The 22,324-nt window shown below is 38.1% G+C and overlaps 1 protein-coding gene across 16 annotated transcripts in view; it reads right to left on the bottom strand.

Moving 5' to 3' along the window:
* svilb (supervillin b) overlaps positions 1 to 21,927 on the bottom strand; it is a 63,087-nt gene extending 41,160 nt beyond the window's left edge. For 8 of the 16 annotated variants that reach the window (XM_056253461.1, XM_056253458.1, XM_056253463.1 and 5 more), the window contains exons 1-2: positions 5,068 to 5,278; positions 2,307 to 2,370 (exon numbers count right to left, since the gene is read on the bottom strand). In XM_056253461.1, the coding sequence (XP_056109436.1) occupies positions 2,307 to 2,370; positions 5,068 to 5,125 (122 nt within the window). In that variant the 5' untranslated portion in view covers positions 5,126 to 5,278. Of the gene's footprint in view, positions 1 to 2,306; positions 2,371 to 5,067; positions 5,279 to 21,651; positions 21,755 to 21,875 lie in introns of those variants that run through there. The other 8 variants (XM_056253459.1, XM_056253475.1, XM_056253474.1 and 5 more) reach the window with 4 other exon arrangements.
* Between the last annotated feature and the right edge of the window lie 397 nt (positions 21,928 to 22,324).

Raw genomic sequence — 22,324 nt, 5'->3', positions numbered from 1 at the left:
CCGCAACCCTAAAATCCAATTGGTTGATAGGAATGTTGTTCTAGGATCCACAAGGATGTAACAGTAGGCACACTACCTGCTTGGCCACGACAACCCAAATTATATATTAGATCTTTGTTGATTTTTCCAACATCTAATCTCTGCACACCGTAGAAAAAAAAGCGGATTTGGAACTTAGTGTCTCCAAAATTCTACATCGGCAGGTCATGATCATGTGGCCAAATCTACCAATGTGTTCCCGTGTGACATTTTAAGCTGAATTAGCATAGAGGATCTTGAACGTTTACTTGCATCTGACCACAGGAATAGATTAGCTGCTGAGGTATTTATACATTTAGAGTTCCCCTTCACCATGGTACCAGTCCCTCCATCCCAAACAGCACACTCCAATTACTCCCATTTACAGCACACCCTTCGCTATCCACAACAATCTCATAAGCAGGACCGCAGAACACCAATTAGAGCTTGAACAGGTTTAGATTGCATTCGTGGAAACTTTTCAGACGCACCCGATATGGAAACTATACATGGATAAATAACTGACTCGGGCATTGAATTATTGAAAAATAACGCACAATAAGGTGTAATGGCCATTACACCCTTGATGTGCATTACATTTTCAATAACTTATAATAATAGTAAACAGGCCAGGTCAATTTTTCCACTTAAACCATAGTATATACTTCCCCACACCAGTATCTTGCTTAGAAACAAGCTGTAGTTAACTAGTTTAAAAATGATTGAAAGAGAACGTGGTGAAATGATATACTGTAATGTGGTTAACATACCTGAAACTTCTTCACTCCTGTTCAATTATAGGAAATTAAATCAAGACCCTTGTAACATACCAACCAATCAATCAAGCATTGTGACAGGGCTTAGTTTCATTTTAAATTTAAATGATCAAAATTCTTAATTATATATATATATATATATATATATATATATATATATATATATATATATATATATATATATATATATATATTACCGATACTATAAATAAACATACAAAAATCTGGCTCGATTTCTGGCTTCTGATTTCTGTTAAATATTATTTGAATGTGCGTACGTTTCTTATTGAAACCATTATGTTCCTTTACATTTCATGTATTTCTGATAATAATTAGATATTAATATAGGACTATATTTACTATTTTCATACCATGAAATTGGCCACTCTCATTCTATGAAACACAATAACTAAGATATATGGCAGAACATACACTACGATCATTGACAATGACATCCATAAGCTTAATTTAGACATTCTGAGTTGTGACTACAACATGTTTATGTTTGTGTTATCGTGAGAACTCCTTTAGAACTGATGTTTTGATTTATTCTGGACACATTAAAAGGCATGTCAAGAGCATATTCTTCTCTTTTAACAGCTTAACCAATGGAAACAACAAAAGATAACATGCACATACACCCACACATACACACTCTGGGTCTGTGATGATAACAGCAGACTATGCCTCTTTTTCTCCTAGGCAAAAGTCTTTTTTTGTTAAAGAATCAATATATTGTGCAGTATTGTGACCAATCACAATTTGTGACCACAGTAACCAAAACATCTACCCTTTCCATTGATCTCAAGATATTTAACACAACACACAATCGGTGTCCTGAGGTCCAGAGTGCAACAGCTTCATTTCAACAATCACTTTTATAACAGAAGTATAGATATGCCGTTCAGAAACAGCAGCAGCAAAGATTTGATTTATTTAAACTCCAGAATAAAGGTGTAAGAATGGGATATATATAGTTTAACAGCAGCACACAAGAAATCCTGCAGCACTCTACACTGTAGCACTGCTCCAAAACCCAGTTTGGTCATATTTATCTGGCATTAGCACATGTTGCTAAGCTAATGAAAAGATGAGGTCTATTCTAAGCACAAAAACACATAGCACACAGATTTATTAGATCAGTTTTTAGCAGTGCAACGTTTAAAGTTTCTAAAGAGAAATGTTTAAGTGTATTTTGACTTCTAAGTACACACATCTATTTTTGCTTATATTTTGACTTTGTTCATTTTCATTTATGAATTTAGCAGGTTTGTCCACCATCTTAGATGTAAGTTGTTGCAGTGCATGCTGCTGCCTTATAAATGCTGTGTAGGCAGGAAGGGTAAGGAGACAGTTTGGGCAGAAAATCTCTAATCTCTCTTATCAACCCATTTAGTTAAATATTAAAGAACTTACAAAGGATTAATTCGGGATTTAATTCAGCTATACACTTATGGGAACAGTTTAAATGTATAAATGGTCTTTATAAAGGCTAGATGCATGTATTCTAACCTTATTGCTCTTTTCTTTAGTAGTGCAGGGCTGTAGAGCTTAGAAGAAGCTTCACCGACAAAGCCTGCAAAAAGAAACAAGACAATCTCGGTTTAGAAATATACCAAGTCAAGTCACCATATTTATATAGCGCTTTATACAAAACAGATTGTTTCAAAGCAGCTTTACAGTGATATGTAAACAATGTTTTCATTAGAATTGGGGAAAGACACAAATTTATCTTGGACAAACATTTTAATGGCATATTTATCCTGAATGTCTCCACCTGGTGCCAACAACCACACCGATTTTAATAACATTCCATCTTAACGTCATGTTTTGGCCATTTAAAGGGATAGTTCACCCAGAAATGAAAATTGTGTCATCACTTACCCTCAAGTTGTTCCAAACCTGTATGAGTTTCTTTCTTCTGTTGAACACAAAAAATATATATATTTTAAAGAATGTTGGTAATCAACCAGTTGACAGTAGCCATTGACTTCCATAATGTAGAAAAAAATACTATGGAAAAAAAATTCAATGTTCTACCGTCAACTGGCAGGTTACCAACATTCTTCAAAATAGCTTCTGTGTTCAACAGAAGAAACAAACTCATACAGGTTTGGAACAACATAAGGGTGAGTAAATGACAACAATTTCAATGGTGAACTATCCCTTTAAATCCATCGTATTTTTTTTTTTACCCCGCTGTACAGTCAACAGCTTGAGTTACTGTGTTTAACATTCTCCAGTGTCGACTGATAAATTTACCCCCTCCAAATGGAGATCCTGGGCTGTGGAGGGAGGGTTCGCTCCAAGAACAAGCTGAGAAGAACAAAGTAAAACGTGGGTGTGAAGACATCCTAATTAGCTTAAATGAAGTCTAGTGGACGAGTTTCCGTCCCAGGGTTGCCAGAGAATCACCTCAGGATGCTGACAGCCACAAATTAGCCGAGTGCGGTGAGAAGAACAAGGCATTGTCTAAAAATACTAGATGGGGAGATCAGGGTAAAAAAATAGGCCCTGCTCAAAGGTTCACCCTCCTTCTTAAAACACATGTAGTTCACAGCACAGAAAGACGGACGTCTAGTAAACCACTTTTACACAAGGTTTGTGTGAAGGATTTTATGATCTAATGTGTGGACAGCACAACGCTAATTATCACGTCCTGCCATTAGCACATTTTAACACAGTGTTGACACATAGTCTGGGGTCATGTTTTTTCATGATCAACACATTACGTACAGGTTCATCCACAGTGTGACAGTTGCAGGCACTACAGAGGTGCGACTCTGAAACTTTGTCAGTTGAAACACACAGATTTGGCTTAACAAAACATCTAAGACGGACTGAGACATGCAGGCTATTAACTGCTTCATTTCAACAAGACCTGATTTTTCCAATGGTGAGCTGACGAGCAAGGTGTCAATAGTTCGTATGCTCAACAAAGCTGCATTTATTTGATTGATAAAATTGATAAAAACAATAATATTGTAAAATATGAAATTTAGAATAACCTTTCTTATTTTAATATATTTTTAAATAATCTATTTTAAAGTCATTTATTTGCCAATATAGCCATTACTCCAGTCTTCAGTGTCACTTGATCCTTCAGAAATCATTCTAATATGCTGATTTGCTGCTCAAGAAACATTAATTATTATTATTGTCAGTGCTGAAAACAGTTGAGCTGCTTAATATTTTTGTGGAAACTGTGAAACATTTTTCAGTATTCAGTGATGAATAGAAAGTTCAAAAGAACAGCATTTATTTGATATAGAAATTAATAATGCAACATTGGTTAATATAATTCAATTTTTCACGAAATTTGAAATTCACTGAGAAAAAAAAGGAAATGTTTGTTTATAGTTTAACGCTGCGCAAGCTACCCCGGCTATATTCATGGAGAGGAATTAGATTAAAATAGGTTTTAAAATTTTATCTTAGATAAAAATTCTTCAACTAGATCTGGTAAATAAAAAAATATAGAAAATGTGTTTTTATATAAACTTTAGAGGTTGGTTGTTTTACCTGCACATGGATAAAATTATATATGACGCCATAAGTGAGCTTGCCAATGATCTTGTTCCCTTTGATGAGCAAGTATTTAAAAGGCAAACTCTATCAATTGCACAGATAAGGGTTTAATATTGATTTTTAAAAATGGTTAATGTCGATGGTTAATGTCTCTGGACAACAGATTGACTATTGGCCAATACAATATTTATTATACAAAATAATGATGGCAAATTAATAGTATAGAAAATTACTGTTTCTGAATTTTATTGAATACTCATTTTACACAAAATGTACTCAATTTTCACAAAAAAGGCATACTTTCTATTTGAAAATCTCCATTGACTGGGCTATCTGTATTTCTACACTGACTCCAGGCAGAATGACCACTTTGATTCATTTGGCAACAGTCATCAGCTGATGCAGACTATCTACAAATGGTCAGTTCACGGAAACCTTTAGCACACCACAAGTATTCAGACTTCATCTGATCAATAAACCAATCTTCATGCTCAACAGAACAAGAGTAAAGCAAGAGTCATACTTCTGTTTTGTACAACTATTAAAATGAATTATGTTTTCCAGGATCACACAATGCCAAATTAATTCAAACAAAGCCATCCATTCTTAAATCAGACAACTGTGCGATCCTTTCTGTAACAGTAACTATTCAATCAATGACCCGGTAACGATTTTCACTCAAATCCCCATAAATCAGCCTCACTGCTTGGTAACAGTAACCGGGCACAGACAGTTCCACACTTACCTTGACTACACTGTGTGACATGGTTGAGATAGTTCGTAATCCACTGGTTTTGAAACATGTTGGAATGAAAAGGAAAGAAGAAAACAGAGGAAAGAGAGGAAAAGGACAGACAGACCTAATCACAGGCTCAGACAGACGAAGAAAGAGCAAGAGAGAGAGAGGGACCGCCACGGATGGACTCAACGTGATGGAAATGCACACAGGCAAAACTGCAGGGCTAAAGCAAACACATGGGAGGGTGGTGGAGAGAGAGAGAGAGAGAGAGAGAGAGAGAGAGAGGGGTAGAGAGAGAGAGAGATAGGGGTAGAGAGAGAGAGAGAGAGAGAGAGAGAGAGAGAGAGAGAGAGAGAGAGAGAGAGAGAGAGAGAGAGAGAGAGAGAGAGAGAGAGAGAGAGAGAGAGAGAGAGAGAGAGAGAGAGAGAGAGAGAAAGAGAGAGAGAGAAAGAGAGAGAGAGAAAGAGAGAGAGAGGTGCTAGGCAGCTCACAGGCAGTAATCTGATTACAGGCAGAAATTAGCCTGGATGATAAAAGTGGATTGTGGGAGCACGGTAGATTCCTGGACTTATGACATGATCGCTGCTACATTTACACACACTCACACATGCGTCAGCAATCCAGGAGTCACAAATACTCGGTGATGCAAAGACGAAAGTCTTTAATTAGTCTGACCTGTTTTTAACATCTTTAAGTCAGAAAAACAAGGCAAATGAATGTGAAGCTTTATTAAAATCAAGCTGTATTATTAAGAAAATTCTATATTCTTATAATGCACACACTAAAGACTGCTAAACAAGATAAAAACTATCTTCCATGTCATTTTGAGCTTTTATGCTAATTGCTACGAATGCGACAGGACATTTTGGATAATCTGGATTTTACTTCTGTAGTCAATGTTATCCCTTAAAACTCATCTTTGATCACCAAAATGACATATTTTAAAAAAAAGAAATTCCTGTGAAAAAAATGATTCATGCCTTAAAATAGCTTGAATGTTACTCACACCCTTGCTTCATTTAGTATACGCGGCTCTATGAATATGCAAATTAGCCCTGTCTCCACTCACTCACACCAGCCCAGAATACCTGATCCACTCGGTCAACTTTACAGTAGCTAATATGACACATAATGGTAATTAATATGATTAGCCTTTAGCTTTACTATATTATCAAACAGCTAATAATGTGTTGCTAACGTTACACAAACCATGTTCCTGTTCCCAATCTCAGAATCAGAGAGCTGCCTTCTAAAAATCAGCATCCTTAAACGCTTTGAACAACTTAGAACGTCAGTGGAGAAGAGCATAGTTCACATCGTAATATACATTATATACATAATTCACCCGCTAGATTGCTAAATGTACCCATAACTTTTTTTGAGTTCAAAATTTACAAAAAATAAATGAGCGAGTACATCATGAATCCATTTTCCAAACCGTATTTTTTTTTTTTTTTTTGTATTATCCTGAATCACTGTATGGTACACCTATAATGCGTGTTTATATTCAGACAATTTTAGACCGGTTGGGTCGTACCAATGTGGAGTAGCTCAGTACCTGCGTGACTCGTCATACATAAACAGAGAGAAGTAGCTCCGGCTATAAATGTTATTCTGCAAGACGCATACAGTTCTGTTTATTAACCGCAAGAGCCCCAAAAGTTATGGACTGCAGCTTTAATTTTATTGACAAACTATTATGATTATTCTTGGAAATTGTTGCCTAGTTGCAAAGTCGCTAAACAGGTGTTTGACAACATTACTGAGTGCCAGTGTTGTTATTTTTAACTGAAACTAAAACTAATTAAAAAAAAAACAATTTAGCAGTTCAAATAAAGCTGAAATAAAATATAAATATTAGAAGAAAAAATGAAATATAAATATATGAAGAAAAACGTACATTTAAAACACGACAACTGCATCATAATTATGTGAACACACTTTGTCTGCACTTGTTGTCAATCAAACTGCCTCAAAACTCTCACTGAAAAGTACTGTCGATTGCTTTGTTGCTGCAAATCACTGTTAGCATGAGACAAAGAGAGTGTGAGACCAACCACACAGAATGAAAGTGCAATAGGCCCACACAGGGATATGCCAACACAACATAATAAAACACTACAACTTTGGTGTGAAAGTATTATAAGTTGACATTGTCATAGTGTGCACTAGAGGGAGCACCAAGAGCCAATGGTCCTGTGAGGTTTAGTAAACCAGTGTTTACAACCAACTCCAGTCCCAGGGATCCATGCACCTACCAGAATGTTTTATATTTCTCACTAATCAGCTTCTTAGTATGTAGTGAGACAGCTCTACATACTTGAGAAGCACTGCACTAAACAACGTGTAAAACTCAGCCATGACATGAGAAGGGGCATAAGAAGTGTTATGTTTATAACTAGCTGCCTCACACAGCTGCTTTTACTGGCACATTTAAAAGTATTTCTATTGTACGCCACAGTATAATGGACATTATGTAAAACAAGACAGCACACAATGTGTTTTCATCAAACTTGACAATGTTTCAGTCCTTATTTAGAGTGATTTAATACATGAGATTGATGGTAATCATGCAATTCAGAATGCTATCCGATTACACTTCAAAAAGGTACAACTTGATACAAAAAAAAGGGGTTTTCATGATTAACCCAAGTATAAAGATTTTGAATTTTGAGCTCTAAAATATCACAGCCATAGTAATAGCTGTAAAAAAAAAAAAAATAATAACTGCTGCATTTTGAAGAAAACCCAGACCATACTAGCCAGAGCGTCATAATACTGCAAACATGTCCATCTCTTGTCATCTTACTGGACCACTCAAGCACTGCTGCCCTTAATAAGGCAATGTGTGATGTGATTGGCTGAGAGACCTCAAGGAGGAGTGGCTAACTTATGTTTATCCGGCTCTGCGGTGCATGTGCTCTTCACCACACTCATCTATCATATTCCTTTCACTCCTGGAAATCATACCTCTACTTTTCCTTCTCCCTTGGCCAATTCTAGGATACAAATAAACAAAACTGCACAATAAACACAATGTATATTTGTATGTAGTTTTGATCAAGTAGTTGATGTTAAGAAAGAGATATCTAATTTACCTGCCCTGACTGCAGAATTAGAGAGTACATTGAGACCACAAATAACAAACAAACAAACACAAATAACTAGACTCGATGCTTCCAGTGAGCCAAGGAGTTATGACTCTGAGTCTATTCTGGTCATTTAGAGGTTAGTAGCTGGTTACGCAGGACTATGAGTGTGGGTTGTGTAATAGGTCAATAACGCAGTATATCTGGACAAAACTTATAATGAGAGATGATGAAACAATAAAAGTAATATAATAATGTAATGTGCATATCTGATATTGTATAAAGTGTAATAGTAGGATAAAAGTCTCATTCATTTTCTGCATAGATAACCAGATTTTTAACAATAATGCACAAGTCAGTCTCTCAATCAAACTAGTAATGTGTTTCACTACCATTCAAAAGTATGGGGTCAGTGTGTTTTTTTTTTTTTTTTTTTAGAAATTAATACTTTTATTCAGCAAGGGTGCATTAAATCAATCAAAAGCAATAGTAAAGAAATGTATAATGCTACCAAAGATTTCTATTTAAAATAAATGCTGTTATTATGTTTCCATTCAAAGAATCCTAAAAAAAGTTTCCATATAAATATTAAGCAGCACAACTGTTTTCAACATTGATAAGAAATGTTTCCTGAGCAGCAAATCAGCATATTAGAGTGATTTCTGAAGTATCATGTGACTGAAGACTGGAGTAATAATGCTGAAATTCAGCGTTGCATAATATTTCACACCATTACTGCTTTTCTGTATTTCAATCACTGAATCGAGAGATTCAATATAATCAAACAATAATTATATCAACAGATTCGTATTGAACTGCATTTTAAGCATTATTGTGTTATTTACAATACATCGAATTTTCATATAGCCTACTACTTTGCTGAATGTATATAGGTGAAATTTCTAAGAAAAATAAAAGACAGCTGAAAAACTGACCTGTGAGATCCGTAGTCTAAAGCATCAAAATAAAAGCGGGATTCAAAACCGAGACTGATTTCACACATTCATCTCTCAAGGAACTGCTAGTGCCATTGCCAAGCAACAATCTTGTTTGTTTACATGAGACAAAGTTGAACGATGGATGGGCCACCTCAAAGCATTGTGGGAAGAACAGACATCACACAAAAACAACAAAGTTCAGTCTAAATGCTCTGACCAGAGATTACTAAACGCTCCATGCTCAAACATAGATGCCCACTGCTGTTATTCTTGACATTTATTGACACGAGCCCTTGTAATCGCTGTAAAGCTGTGTGCGGTGCAGGTATATGCAATAGAAACAAGTACAAATTTAAGTATACAGACACCCTCAGGCTGTGACACGTGACTAATATTATCATAAAGCAATAGAAAAAGTATCTCTGTATGGGAGACATCAGTAGAAACGGTCAAATCACTTCTGGAATATTATAAAAACTCCCTTTCATACATTTAACCTGCAGTCCCAGCACAGCTGGGAGGAGTTCGGTTAGACTACATTCTGTAGTCGTTCTGGTCTCCATCTTCTGCCTTTATTAGGACACAGAGAGCTTACTGGCAGGATGAGGTTTGTTTAAATTACTGCTGAACTACAGACTGCACTGTGAGAACAACCATTCGAACATACTTTACAGACAGGAGTCAGGTGTGGATCTCTAACTGCCTCAAACACTAGACGCTGGATTTCCAGACAAAGATGAAGCTCTGGATTGAAAGTGATTTTCTATTGGGATCCTAAGCCTGGACCGTCTCAATAGGTCTCATTGTTCTGTCTCGTATCTAAACATCTATCCTCAAAAGGACTTGTCTTTTCCTACCCTTATTCTCATCCTCCTATAGTTTGAACAGTCCTTGCACTGTTTTTGTAATAGAATACTCATAGTATGTGTTTTGTATACAGAATATATATGCACAGAATATCTGGAGGACCTACTATGCCAAAAATGTGATATATAGAACCAGCGAAAAATGCATGATGCAATACTGTATCCCAACAATGCAATGTGCTTGATTTGAGCTTTCAGTGTTGCAAATAAATCACCTGAAGTAAATCAAATAAAAAAAAAAAAAAAATCAATCTTGACTCATTTTGCTGGAGTGCCAAACAAACACAAAACTAGAAAGAAAAGGAAAATAATCATATTTCAAAGCATATGCCACTTGCAGAATTAATCATACAATACAATAACTGTATAGTAAAGTAAAACGTATTAATCAAAATATTAATCTCAAAATAAAAAAGTCCTATCTAAAAATATTATAACTGCATGCCATTCACTGAATTAATCATACAATAAATTAACTGTTGTTGTATAGTGTAATTGATAATTATATATATATATATATATATACACTCACCGGCCACTTTATTAGGTACCCCATGCTAGTAACGGGTTGGACCCCCTTTCGCCTTCAGAACTGCCTCAATTCTTCGTGGCATAGATTCAACAAGGTGCTGGAAGCATTCCTCAGGGAGTTTGGTCCATATTGACATGATGGCATCACACAGTTGCCGCAGATTTGTCGGCTGCACATCCATGATGCGAATCTCCCGTTCCACCACTTCCCAAAGATGCTCTATTGGGTTGAGATCTGGTGACTGTGGAGGCCATTTTAGTACAGTGAACTCATTGTCATGTTCAAGAAACCAATTTGAAATGATTAGAGCTTTGTGACATGGTGGAAGTAGCCATCAGAGGATGGGTACATGGTGGCCATAAAGGGATGGACATGGTCAGAAACAATGCTCAGGTAGGCCGTGGCATTTAAACGATGCCCAATTGGCACTAAGGGGCCTAAAGTGTGCCAGGAAAACATCCCCCACACCATTACACCACCACCACCAGCCTGCACAGTGGTAACAAGGCATGATGGTTCCATGTTCTCATTCTGTTTACGCCAAATTCTGACTCTAACATCTGAATGTCTCAACAGAAATCGAGACTCATCAGACCAGGCAACATTTTTCCAGTCTTCAACTGTTCAATTTTGGTGAGCTCTTGCAAATTGTAGCCTCTTTTTCCTATTTGTAGTGGAGATGAGTGGTACCCGGTGGAGTCTTCTGCTGTTGTAGCCCATCCGCCTCAAGGTTGTGCGTGTTGTGGCTTCACAAATGCTTTGCTGCATACCTCGGTTGTAACGAGTGGTTATTTCAGTCACTGTTGCCCTTCTATCAGCTCGAACCAGTCTGGCCATTCTCCTCTGACCTCTGGCATCAACAAGGCATTTCCGCTCACAGAACTGCCGCTCACTGGATGTTTTTTCTTTTTCGGACCATTCTCTGTAAACCCTAGAGATGGTTGTGCGTGAAAATCCCAGTAGATTAGCAGTTTCTGAAATACTCAGACCAGCCCTTCTGGCACCAACAATCATGCCACGTTCAAAGTCACTCAAATCAACTTTCTTCCCCATACTGATGCTCGGTTTGAACTGCAGGAGATTGTCTTGACCATGTCTACATGCCTAAATGCACTGAGTTGCCGCCATGTGATTGGCTGCTTAGAAATTAAGTGTTAACGAGCAGTTGGACAGGTGTACCTAATAAAGTGGCCGGTGAGTGTATATATATATATATATATATATATATATATATATATATATATATATATACACTCACCTAAAGGATTATTAGGAACACCAGTTCAATTTCTCATTAATGCAATTATCTAATCAACCAATCACATGGCAGTTGCTTCAATGTATTTAGGGGTGTGGTCCTGGTCAAGACAATCTCCTGAACTCCAAACTGAATGTCAGAATGGGAAAGAAAGGTGATTTAAGCAATTTTGAGCGTGGAATGGTTGTTAGTGCCAGACGGGCCGATCTGAGTATTTCACAATCTGCTCAGTTACTGGGATTTTCACGCACAACCATTTCTAGGGTTCACAAAGAATGGTGTGAAAAGGGAAAAACATCCAGTATGCGGCAGTCCTGTGGGCGAAAATGCCTTGTTGATGCTAGAGGTCAGAGGAGAATGGGCCGACTGATTCAAGCTGATAGAAGAGCAACTTTGACTGAAATAACCACTCGTTACAACCGAGGTATGCAGCAAAGCATTTGTGAAGCCACAACACGCACAACCTTGAGGCGGATGGGCTACAACAGCAGAAGACCCCACCGGGTACCACTCATCTCCACTACAAATAGGAAAAAGAGGCTACAATTTGCAAGAGCTCACCAAAATTGGACAGTTGAAGACTGGAAAAATGTTGCCTGGTCTGATGAGTCTCGATTTCTGTTGAGACATTCAGATGGTAGAGTCAGAATTTGGCGTAAACAGAATGAGAACATGGATCCATCATGCCTTGTTACCACTGTGCAGGCTGGTGGTGGTGGTGTAATGGTGTGGGGGATGTTTTCTTGGCACACTTTAGGCCCCTTAGTGCCAATTGGGCATCGTTTAAATGCCACGGCCTACCTGAGCATTGTTTCTGACCATGTCCATCCCTTTATGGCCACCATGTACCCATCCTCTGATGGCTACTTCCAGCAGGATAATGCACCATGTCACAAAGCTCGAATCATTTCAAATTGGTTTCTTGAACATGACAATGAGTTCACTGTACTAAAATGGCCCCCACAGTCACCAGATCTCAACCCAATAGAGCATCTATGGGATGTGGTGGAACGGGAGCTTCGTGCCCTGGATGTGCATCCCACAAATCTCCATCAACTGCAAGATGCTATCCTATCAATAAGGGCCAACATTTCTAAAGAATGCTTTCAGCAACTTGTTGAATCAATGCCACGTAGAATTAAGGCAGTTCTGAAGGCGAAAGGGGGTCAAACACGGTATTAGTATGGTGTTCCTAATAATCCTTTAGGTGAGTGTATATAAATATCAAAATTAAATAAAAGCAAAATAGTCGTATTTAAAAGATTATAAATGGACACCATTCACTGAATTATAGGTATGGTAGGCAATGATTTTCATTTGTTAAACTGGTTGAAACTCTCTTCACATCCTGATAGCAAACAATAATTAAAGTGGTCTATTAAAACATGTACATATATTCTGTGGAAGTCTCTGGACCAAAAAATCTTCGTCCAATCATTGCATTTTTTCCGAATGCAATGATAGGATGTCCGGTCTGCGTGTCAACATATGCATTTCCATACCTCTGTGCACCTCCTCACGCAGACATCACACGTCATCAGCGTGTTTCATGAGGCTATGCAGAGTTGTAGACAGACGTCAGTCACTGAGCACCGTAAACAAACAGCAGCCGCATTTTACAGCTCCTCCTGAACCAAAACCACCAGCTTATGCTACGAGATGGCAACCCGTGATGTTCTACCCAGAGCCATTCACATCCTCTGACTCGGATTTATGCGTTTCTATGTCAACACTATCAATGCCCAAATTAATCTGCAGCAGTCAGGTGGTAGAAGAAAGAGCTCTGTAAGTTGTTTACATTTATTATTATTATTATTATTTGCTTTGAGACATGAGGTAATAAAACACTGTCTCTTGTCTCGTGACGCTTTGCAGACTCTGCTCTGGCATTTGGAGGAGGTATGACTTTGGAGAATATCTGAAGGGAGGGTGGGATCTAATCCTTTCAAAGCTTTCTATTGCTAGCCTCTCTGAAATTGCCTACCATACCTTTATTCATACAATACATTAATTGTAGCAAAGGGTAAGAAAAAAAATCTTATTTAAAAGATTACAAATGGACACCATTCACTGAATTAATAATACAATGTATTAAGGGTAAGAATTAAATTAATTTCAACATAAAAAAGGCTAGATACAGTCTTATTTAAAAGAGTATACGGGATGCCATTCACTGAATTAATTAAACAATATTAACTGTAGAAGGGTAAAACATTTACATTTACATTTAATGTGGCTCAGTGGTTCATGTAGGTTGTCTGCAAACCGAAAGGTTGGTGGTTCAATCCCCGGTTCCACCTGACCAAGTGTCGAGGTGTCCATGAGCAAGACACCTAACCCCGGCTGCTCCCGACGAGCTGGATGGCGCCTTGTATGGCAGACGCCCTTGGTGTGTGAATGGGTGAATGTGAGGCAAATTAAAGCGCTTTGGTGGCCATTGGGTCTGTGAAAGCGCTATATAAATGCAGTCCATTTACCATTTATTTATTTAGCAGACGCTTTTTATACACAGCGACTTACAATTGCTATATATGTCAGAGGTCGCACGGCACTGGAGCAACTAGGGGTTAAGTGTCTTGCTCAGGGACACATTGGTGTCTCACAGTGGATTCGAACCCGGGTCTCTCACACCAAAGGCATGTGTCTTATCCACTGCGCCATCACCACCCCACAAATAAACAGACAACTCTAAACTAAGCAGAATACCGTATACTGTGTATGTAGTATGCGCAGTACACTAGTATTCCATTTCAAACACAGCACACATCATTCTGAGGTTTACAAATGTCGAGGACTCACATTCTCTGCTCTTATAAGGTTGTGAAGAGTCTGAATCAGTCTCAGGCCTCATCACCACATGAAATTTATTCAAGAGTTGTTCTTGGATCAGTTTGGGGAAATAGCTGATCTTGCATCAACAGCCGCTCTAAACAGGAAGTAATGATAAAGATCTACACAAGGAATTCATTCTAAACATCAGATCATTTGAGCTGTTACTCAAAACCTTCATTACTCTTCTGCGTTACAAACTCCTCCATTCTTCAATCTCTCTTGTAATCCAAAAACAACTACAGACACGAACTTATAAACATTTAAAGCATTGTCAAACACAGCTGACGAATAGCAGGAAAGTGCCATCTGAAGTCTGTAATGATCAATGGAGTTGGCCAAAGTTTCAATCTGAACCAAGAGGGCATGATTTGGCTGGTTAGCATGGCCAGTTTTCCCCTGCTGGCAGATGCCATAACTACACCATCTTTCTCCCTTGACTGCCATTCAAAAGTGAGAGTTGTATTTGGAGAGATGTCACATGTTTCGGAAAGATGTTACTCAACCCAGAGCAGGGAAAGAGCCACAGCTGAACCTCAAAGGACAAAGACAGACTGCGGTGAGCTGCAAACAATACCAGTGGGAGTGGGAGATTTATGGATGAATTCTATTCAGACTCTGTAGCAGTTAAATCAAATGGTGACACATTGCAGAGCTAATGTGATAAGGACGGCGCACACACACACACACACACGCACACAGAGAGGAGCAAAGCATGGCTTTGCAAACCAAAACAAATAGCTACAGAGTGCAGTCACGACTTTTGCACACTGTCACTATAGAAGATTATCGTTAAAGTTGTCATGAAAAAATGTAGGGCGGGACTTGATTTTGTCCATAGGGAATTGATTGGAAGGTTGTGGTTTCCTATTGGTCGATCTCATGTGAGTGACAGGTTGTCTCACCCTCACGCTAGTAAACGCATCATCAGAGAAGAGACGATTTGTTGCTGCAAGAGGGAGGGGATGTTATTTTGATAAAAGATTACTATAGCATCAATTTAAAATAATGATGTGCATGGATAAATCATATATAACACTGCAGTATTCCATAAAATAAAAAAAAGATTTGGCATTTTTGATTTCATGGTGATACAGTCTGGTCTGGTTAACGTCTTGTTCATTCTCCAGCATCAGTTTTGCATGCATCAGAAGGACAGCAATCACTTTTCTAAAGAAAACACCTTAAATGAGCATCAAATCTTTTCTGAAGTGGAATATCTGCAAAAAATATCCAGCCTTACAGGTTTTACATTTCACTTCTGATTTAGCCTTATCATATAAAATCCAGAAAAGCCGCACAACATTTATGGCACCAGATCTTCATCCGCAGATCTTCATAAATTATATGGATTAATAGATTAAAATCCTATCGCAATATAGGCTATCACAAAACCTGATGATAAGAACATGGTCTTAAGTACATTCTGTAGTAATATATATAAATAAAATATAACAATGCTATAAAAAATTTTCATCATTTCTTTAAAAAAAAGAAATGAATACTTTTATTCAGCAAGGTGGCAGTAAAGACTTTTACAGTGTTACAAGAAATATAAAGGTCACCACAAGCTATTTTCAATGTCAATAATAATAAGAAATGTTTATTGAGAAGCAAATCAGCATATTAGAATGATTCAGCTGAAAATGCAGCTTTAACATCACAGAAAAGTTATTTTTAATTGTAATAATATTTCACAATATTACTCATAATTTTACTATGTTTTTGATTAAATAAACGCTGCCTTGATGAGCATAAGAGACTTTCAAAAACATTTTTTAAAAATCTAACCAAACCTAAACTTTTAAAAAGTAGTGTATACACTGATCTATATAATGACTGGATAGCTCATGACGTTCTAAACTGCCACCAGGCAGTGAAGCCACCGGAAGTGTTCGAGCGGCCATCTTACGATTCCCTACCAGCAGAGGGCTCCAACGGCCGTTATACAGAGATAGGTAGCTCCGACGGCACTTTTAAGATGACCCGCTGCGCATCAACAAGTGTAAAACGAAGATCACAAAAGGATCTTGAAAAACTGCTCACAGGTTGTACTTTAAGCCTCATATATAGTAACTTATATGCACAATTGTCGCTATTTCCGTGTTGTTTAAAAAAAAAAAATGTATAGCCTACTATGCATTCTTTCACAGACGTATTCAAGTTTAAACCCAATAAACGTATTATTCAATGCATTACTTCTTATAAATTTAATTAAATGCATATATTTAATATTTTCATGTCAATCCGTGCTCAGTTTGACCACGAACCATGCACTGTCACTTTAATTCAGCGCCTGCAGCACAAACGGGCATCCGCGTGCAGTGAAAGCTCCAACCTGTTGACATGGGTATGGTAAAAAATATGCACTGCAAACGGAGTAGACCTATGTGTAAACCCCTTATTTACACTGCACACATCTGCGGCGCATTATGGCTCCGACAATGTTTTATTCCTACCTTCACGCGGTGTCAACTCACACCAGGAGCATTTCCACGTAATTTGCCGATTTGTGGGCGCGATCAGCTCCGGTAGCCGTGTCGCAGCTGTAAACGCGCCGCAGACGTGTGCAGTGTAAATAAGGTGTAAATAAGAGGTGAAACAGGTGTACATTAACCCATACAATTTGTATTATGCATTTCCTGGACATGTTCTTGCTAACTAATCAAATACTTGAACAGACTACTGATCTATCTGTAAAACACAATCAGAAAGAGCTAAATTTTAAAAGTTCACAATTCACATATACTTAATTTTTATTAAGCAGGAATAATTTCCGACTTTAAACAAATACCCATTTAAATGCTTAGGATGTTTGCGTTGTAAGACTGTTCAGGGAGACTTTAGATTTAAAGACGGTGTCTCGTTATGCAATGTTTTCTCAGTCAAATCATACAATTTCCTATTGATTCAATAGAACGCGTGAGCTCACTAGGGAATCACAATATGGCGGCGCGGTGGCTTCACTGTTTATGACGTCATGAGCTATCCAGTCATTCTATATAGATCAGTGAGTGTATACTGTGCAACCCCATAATTAAATAATGAATTAATCTATAGCGGTTAAATATATATTATCCTAAACATCCATCCTCAATATATATATATATATATATATATATATATATATATATATATATATATATATATATATATATATATATATATATATATATATATATATATTTATCTCTGCTTTAAAAAAAATATAGATAGACAATAACAAGAACTGTGAGACAAAGTACAAAGAAAAAGAAAACAGAGGGGTTAAGTGTTGACATTAAGTGTTGATATCTGACTGTTTGTTTTGACAGAAAGGGCAGGTGCAACTAATTCAACAGCTGCAATACCACAGTCTGGCTCCATAGACTCTCACACACACACACACACACACACGGTGCCATATGGACTGCTTAGTGCCCTTTCCAGCCTCATAACCACAGTGACTGTGCAGACCACCAATTGCATACAATTACCCAACCGGTACACATTTATGCCCGGTACACATTGTACTATTTTGGGCTGTCCCAGACGAAAGATGACCAATCGTGGCGATTTCTGTGGTCGTGGCGCCTAAGCAGTGGACCTACGTCGTACAGTGAGATGGTCAAAGACGGCCGTGTTACGTTCTTAAAACCAAAGATAGCCTGAGATCATTTTCTGACAGTGTCACTTCAGAGCTCATCTAGTTTGCTAGTTTCCCAGAATTGCAAACCATATTCAGAAAAGGTTTGACCAAGACCACATAATGGCTCTCTTTGACAAAGCACAAGCAGAACAAATTTGAGCAAATCATTTGTAAAACCGCTCTTCTTACATAAATTGTTGTGACAGTTTTGCAGTTGTTTTGGACAAAAGCATCTGCTAAATGAATAAATGTGTAAATGCACATAAGATTGTTTTTACGAGCAATTTACACAGAAATCTGCTCATGTTTCATAAATGAAGCCCAGTGATCCTAATGTTACCAAATAAACTCCCACAACTGTGCATTAACTGTCACAATAATCTCCAAAAGTTAGATCCATAAAAAGTACTTCTCTCTCTTCACTCTTAGTTGAATAATTCATGAGTAACCTTTGGACAAATCATTTATATGGTTAATGCATTGGCATTACACCAAGTATTTTGAAAACTGGATAAATTTGCTCGAGTATAAAATAAATTTTACCTTACAATAAAACCTATATTTTTACCATGCAGAACTACTTTGAAATGCCAAAACATGGGACAAAAAATATGCACATTTTGATAGATTAAGGGACTAAGACATTTTACCCCACTCTCCCCATTTCTTAACTCCAATTAACATTTCACTATATCCGTTTAATAATTTACACAGATTTCCCCCTCCCCTTAAAGCTGCAGTAAGCAATTTTTGAGAAACACTGTTGATATTTGAAATCAACCCAAACAAACACACCCCTCCCTTCATTGCTCCCCCCCCCCCCCGCCCCCCGCCCCCCGCCCCCCGCCCCCCGCCCAACCAGATCCAACAGTGGATTTCTCTTTATCATAGGTGAAGCGAAGCAATATAATGCTTTGCGAAATATAAAGTGAGGATGACAAATAAACGACAAGGAAGAACAAAAAATGAACATCCAGGACACAAGAGTACCTATATACAAGCAAGTGTTGGTTGTTAGTCGCCAGCAGCTCCAGACAAACAATGGCACTCAAAACTGTCCTGTTACTATGCAAACATTACAACAACAGCATATCTTGGTTATGTGAAACAGCAAAACCAATGTTACTCGCATATGGAGCAGAAATAACACAACCTCTGCGTCCGTTTTCAGGCCTTCACGCTTCAGTCTCTCCAGTGCTGGGAAGCTTTTCTAATATGAACGCGGGTCCGAAAGCTCTTGCCGGATCATAACCCTTCTTTTTCTAGTGACATTCCTGAGCTTTTCTCTTTTGTAATGTCTCTCAGCCATCTCTCCTTCTGCAGTCTTTCTTTAATTCTCCCTCTTGCTCACTCTCTCTCCTGCCATATCATGAGTGGACACGCCCCCTACTGCTGATTGGCTACAAGTGTCTTGTTCTCAGAAATCTCTTACTGCACCTTTAATATTGGAAGCAAGATACAAGTTTGAATGCTAATATAACAAAGCTTTGCAAAGGAATAAATTACATTTATAATATTTTAAAATACAGTTACTACTGTTTTTACTGTATTTTTTATCAAATAAATGTAGCCTTAAAGCCTTACCTAATCCAATTTTTTTTTTTACATTTCATTAAACCACATTGCCCAACACTGTGTGGCTCTAGACCTGAGCATGCTCTTTTTCTTAAGGTAGGAGCTCATCTTCAGGGCAGGGTACAGTTTCAGTCACTGAGGTTATGGAGTTCAAGCCGGTCTCATATCATAAGGTCTGCTGGATCAATCTTTATTCTTAAGTAGCATGTGATATGAATCACAGATCAGGATGCATGCCTAAAATATTGCAGAACCGTAAGTCTAAAAAATCTGAGAAAGAGGGAATCCATGCAGTGCATTTTATATAACTCCAAATTCACATACAAGCAGAAATAATCGGTAATTAACGCCTGGCCTGACCTCAATGACAACATAATGAAAATACTTTTAAAAAGCAAGTGCTTGTTTGAGAACATAAGCACCCACAGGAGCAGGTGATTTTCTTGATGCGGTTGCACGCTCCTCCAGACATCGCAAACATAAACACACATGGGATACCAGGCTTACACATACCGGCATATGTTGGCACAGTCCTCAGACACACTCCAGTTACAACCCTGCAGTTAACAGCTGATTCTAGATGAGCTTCAGACGACTTGAGGGCACAGCGAGTCCTAACCTTTACGTTTATGAGCAAAACAACAGTGCAAAAATCTCAATGTATCATGTCAAGCAAAATATCTATTCAACGTCCCAACCCTCAGTTTTGCAAATAAACATCAATCAAAACAATCAAATAACAAACCTGTTAACTACGATTGTTCAGAAGGAAATGTTCTTAAGAAAATCGAAATGTTTCCTGTCCATGTAAAACTTGCTGCCACAATGCTCAATTCACGAGTTCACACTTACATCAATTAAACAGAGTAAAGATTATGCGTATTTGGCGTGCTGTCCGGGGGGAGGGCTCCGAGCTCGGAATTTTGCCCGAACCCAGAGTACTCCCCCCGTTGTTGTAAGAGTATTGGACTATAAGTGAGGAGATGGGGTGGTGGAGGGATGCTGTTAAACTGTCAATGAACGGAGGTAAGTTTGCTGTATATATACACAGCGCTTAACTCATTGATTAAGCACCACTCGTGTCTAATTAGGTTTGATTATCTGAATGTGCTCCACGTGTGTTTAATTAGGTTTAATTATCTGAACGTGCTCCTCCCGAACTTTGTTAATAAAACATCATGTGTTGTTGGTGGTTGCCAGGGTGTTCCGGGTGGTTGCTAAGACATTACTAGGTGGTTGCTAGGTGGGTACTTAGTAAAAAGCCACCCCCGAATCTCTAGTTCCTATAGATTGGCTCTCTCTAAAACCTGAAGAAACAGGACAAAATGTGTGTGTTTTATGGCTTATAAGTGAAATAAACAAAAATAAAAACAGAAATAAAAAAACTAAATTTAATAAACAAATGAATAAATAATCAAGTAATTAAATACACACATACGTATATAAACAGATGGACGAACGGACAGACAGATGGAACATGGAAGAAAGGACAAACATTTTGGAATTCATTATCAACTGCTCCATCAAACATTCTCTTTATTCCACTAACTATCAAAGCACACACTCAGGGTTGGGGGATATCATAGACAACGAGGGTTACATCAATTCTGCCTTCCAAAGCCAACCAGATGAAGGCATATCTTCCTAGACAAGATTCAGATGTGGATAGATGTATCTCTATCTCCGTATACTCTGGTTTCACACATAGCCAATACAAAAATCCTGTAAGAATCCCAATTCCACTGTCACCAGTTCCAAAGCAAGGTCAGGCCACATAAACAAACACCAACTCAGAAGGTTATTTGGTAAAGAAACCATGCAGCACCATCAGCAACAGAACATTCAACAGTTATAGTAGATTCTATCAAAATGTACCTGTTGAGCTGTAAGAGGACGGACGCCGACGAGAATCACTGACACATGCTTCCCAACCTGTCCATTGTCCAGCAGGGAGCGGATCAGAGTGGGTTGGAGTCACAGGGGGATTACGCTATCATGGGGCTTAATAAAGCCGGCTCAGCCTGAGGGCTTACGGCTGCCGCCACACAGAGACAAATAGATGGAGAAACAAAAAGGAGGAAGATGGAAATGGTACTTACTTGTAACTGCCTGGAAAAGCTTCCCAAGTTCATGTGTAGAGTCCAAACGCAACTAAAGCAAATGCAACAGTCTCTAAAGAGTGTTTTGTATAAAGTGACCGTCAGTTTGTGAATGATAAGAGGTGAAGAGATAGCAGACGCCCATCATACTCCACCCTAAAAACGAAGGGATGCTGATCCATGTGAATGAAGGATGTAAAAGAATAACGGTGTTGGCGATAGACAGGAAGAAGGGAAAAGGGGGAGGGAAGGGGGGGAAGGATATTTGGAAGGGGGAAAGAAGAGGAAAAAATAGGATACGGCAGCCAATTAAAGAAAACAACACAACACAACAAAGGTAAAGAAATGATCAAATTCCAATGGCGTCCTAATCCAAAGAATATTCCATGAGAAGTGGTCACTTAAAATCCGCAGGTGGCAATTCTCTGAATATCCTGTTCAGTTAACAA

This window comes from Rhinichthys klamathensis, unplaced genomic scaffold (assembly GCF_029890125.1).
Source record: "Rhinichthys klamathensis goyatoka isolate OS25496 unplaced genomic scaffold, OSU_Roscu_1.1 h1tg000105l_1, whole genome shotgun sequence".
NCBI classification, from domain to species: domain Eukaryota; kingdom Metazoa; phylum Chordata; class Actinopteri; order Cypriniformes; family Leuciscidae; genus Rhinichthys; species Rhinichthys klamathensis.
This window is presented reverse-complemented; position numbering and strand designations above follow the sequence as displayed.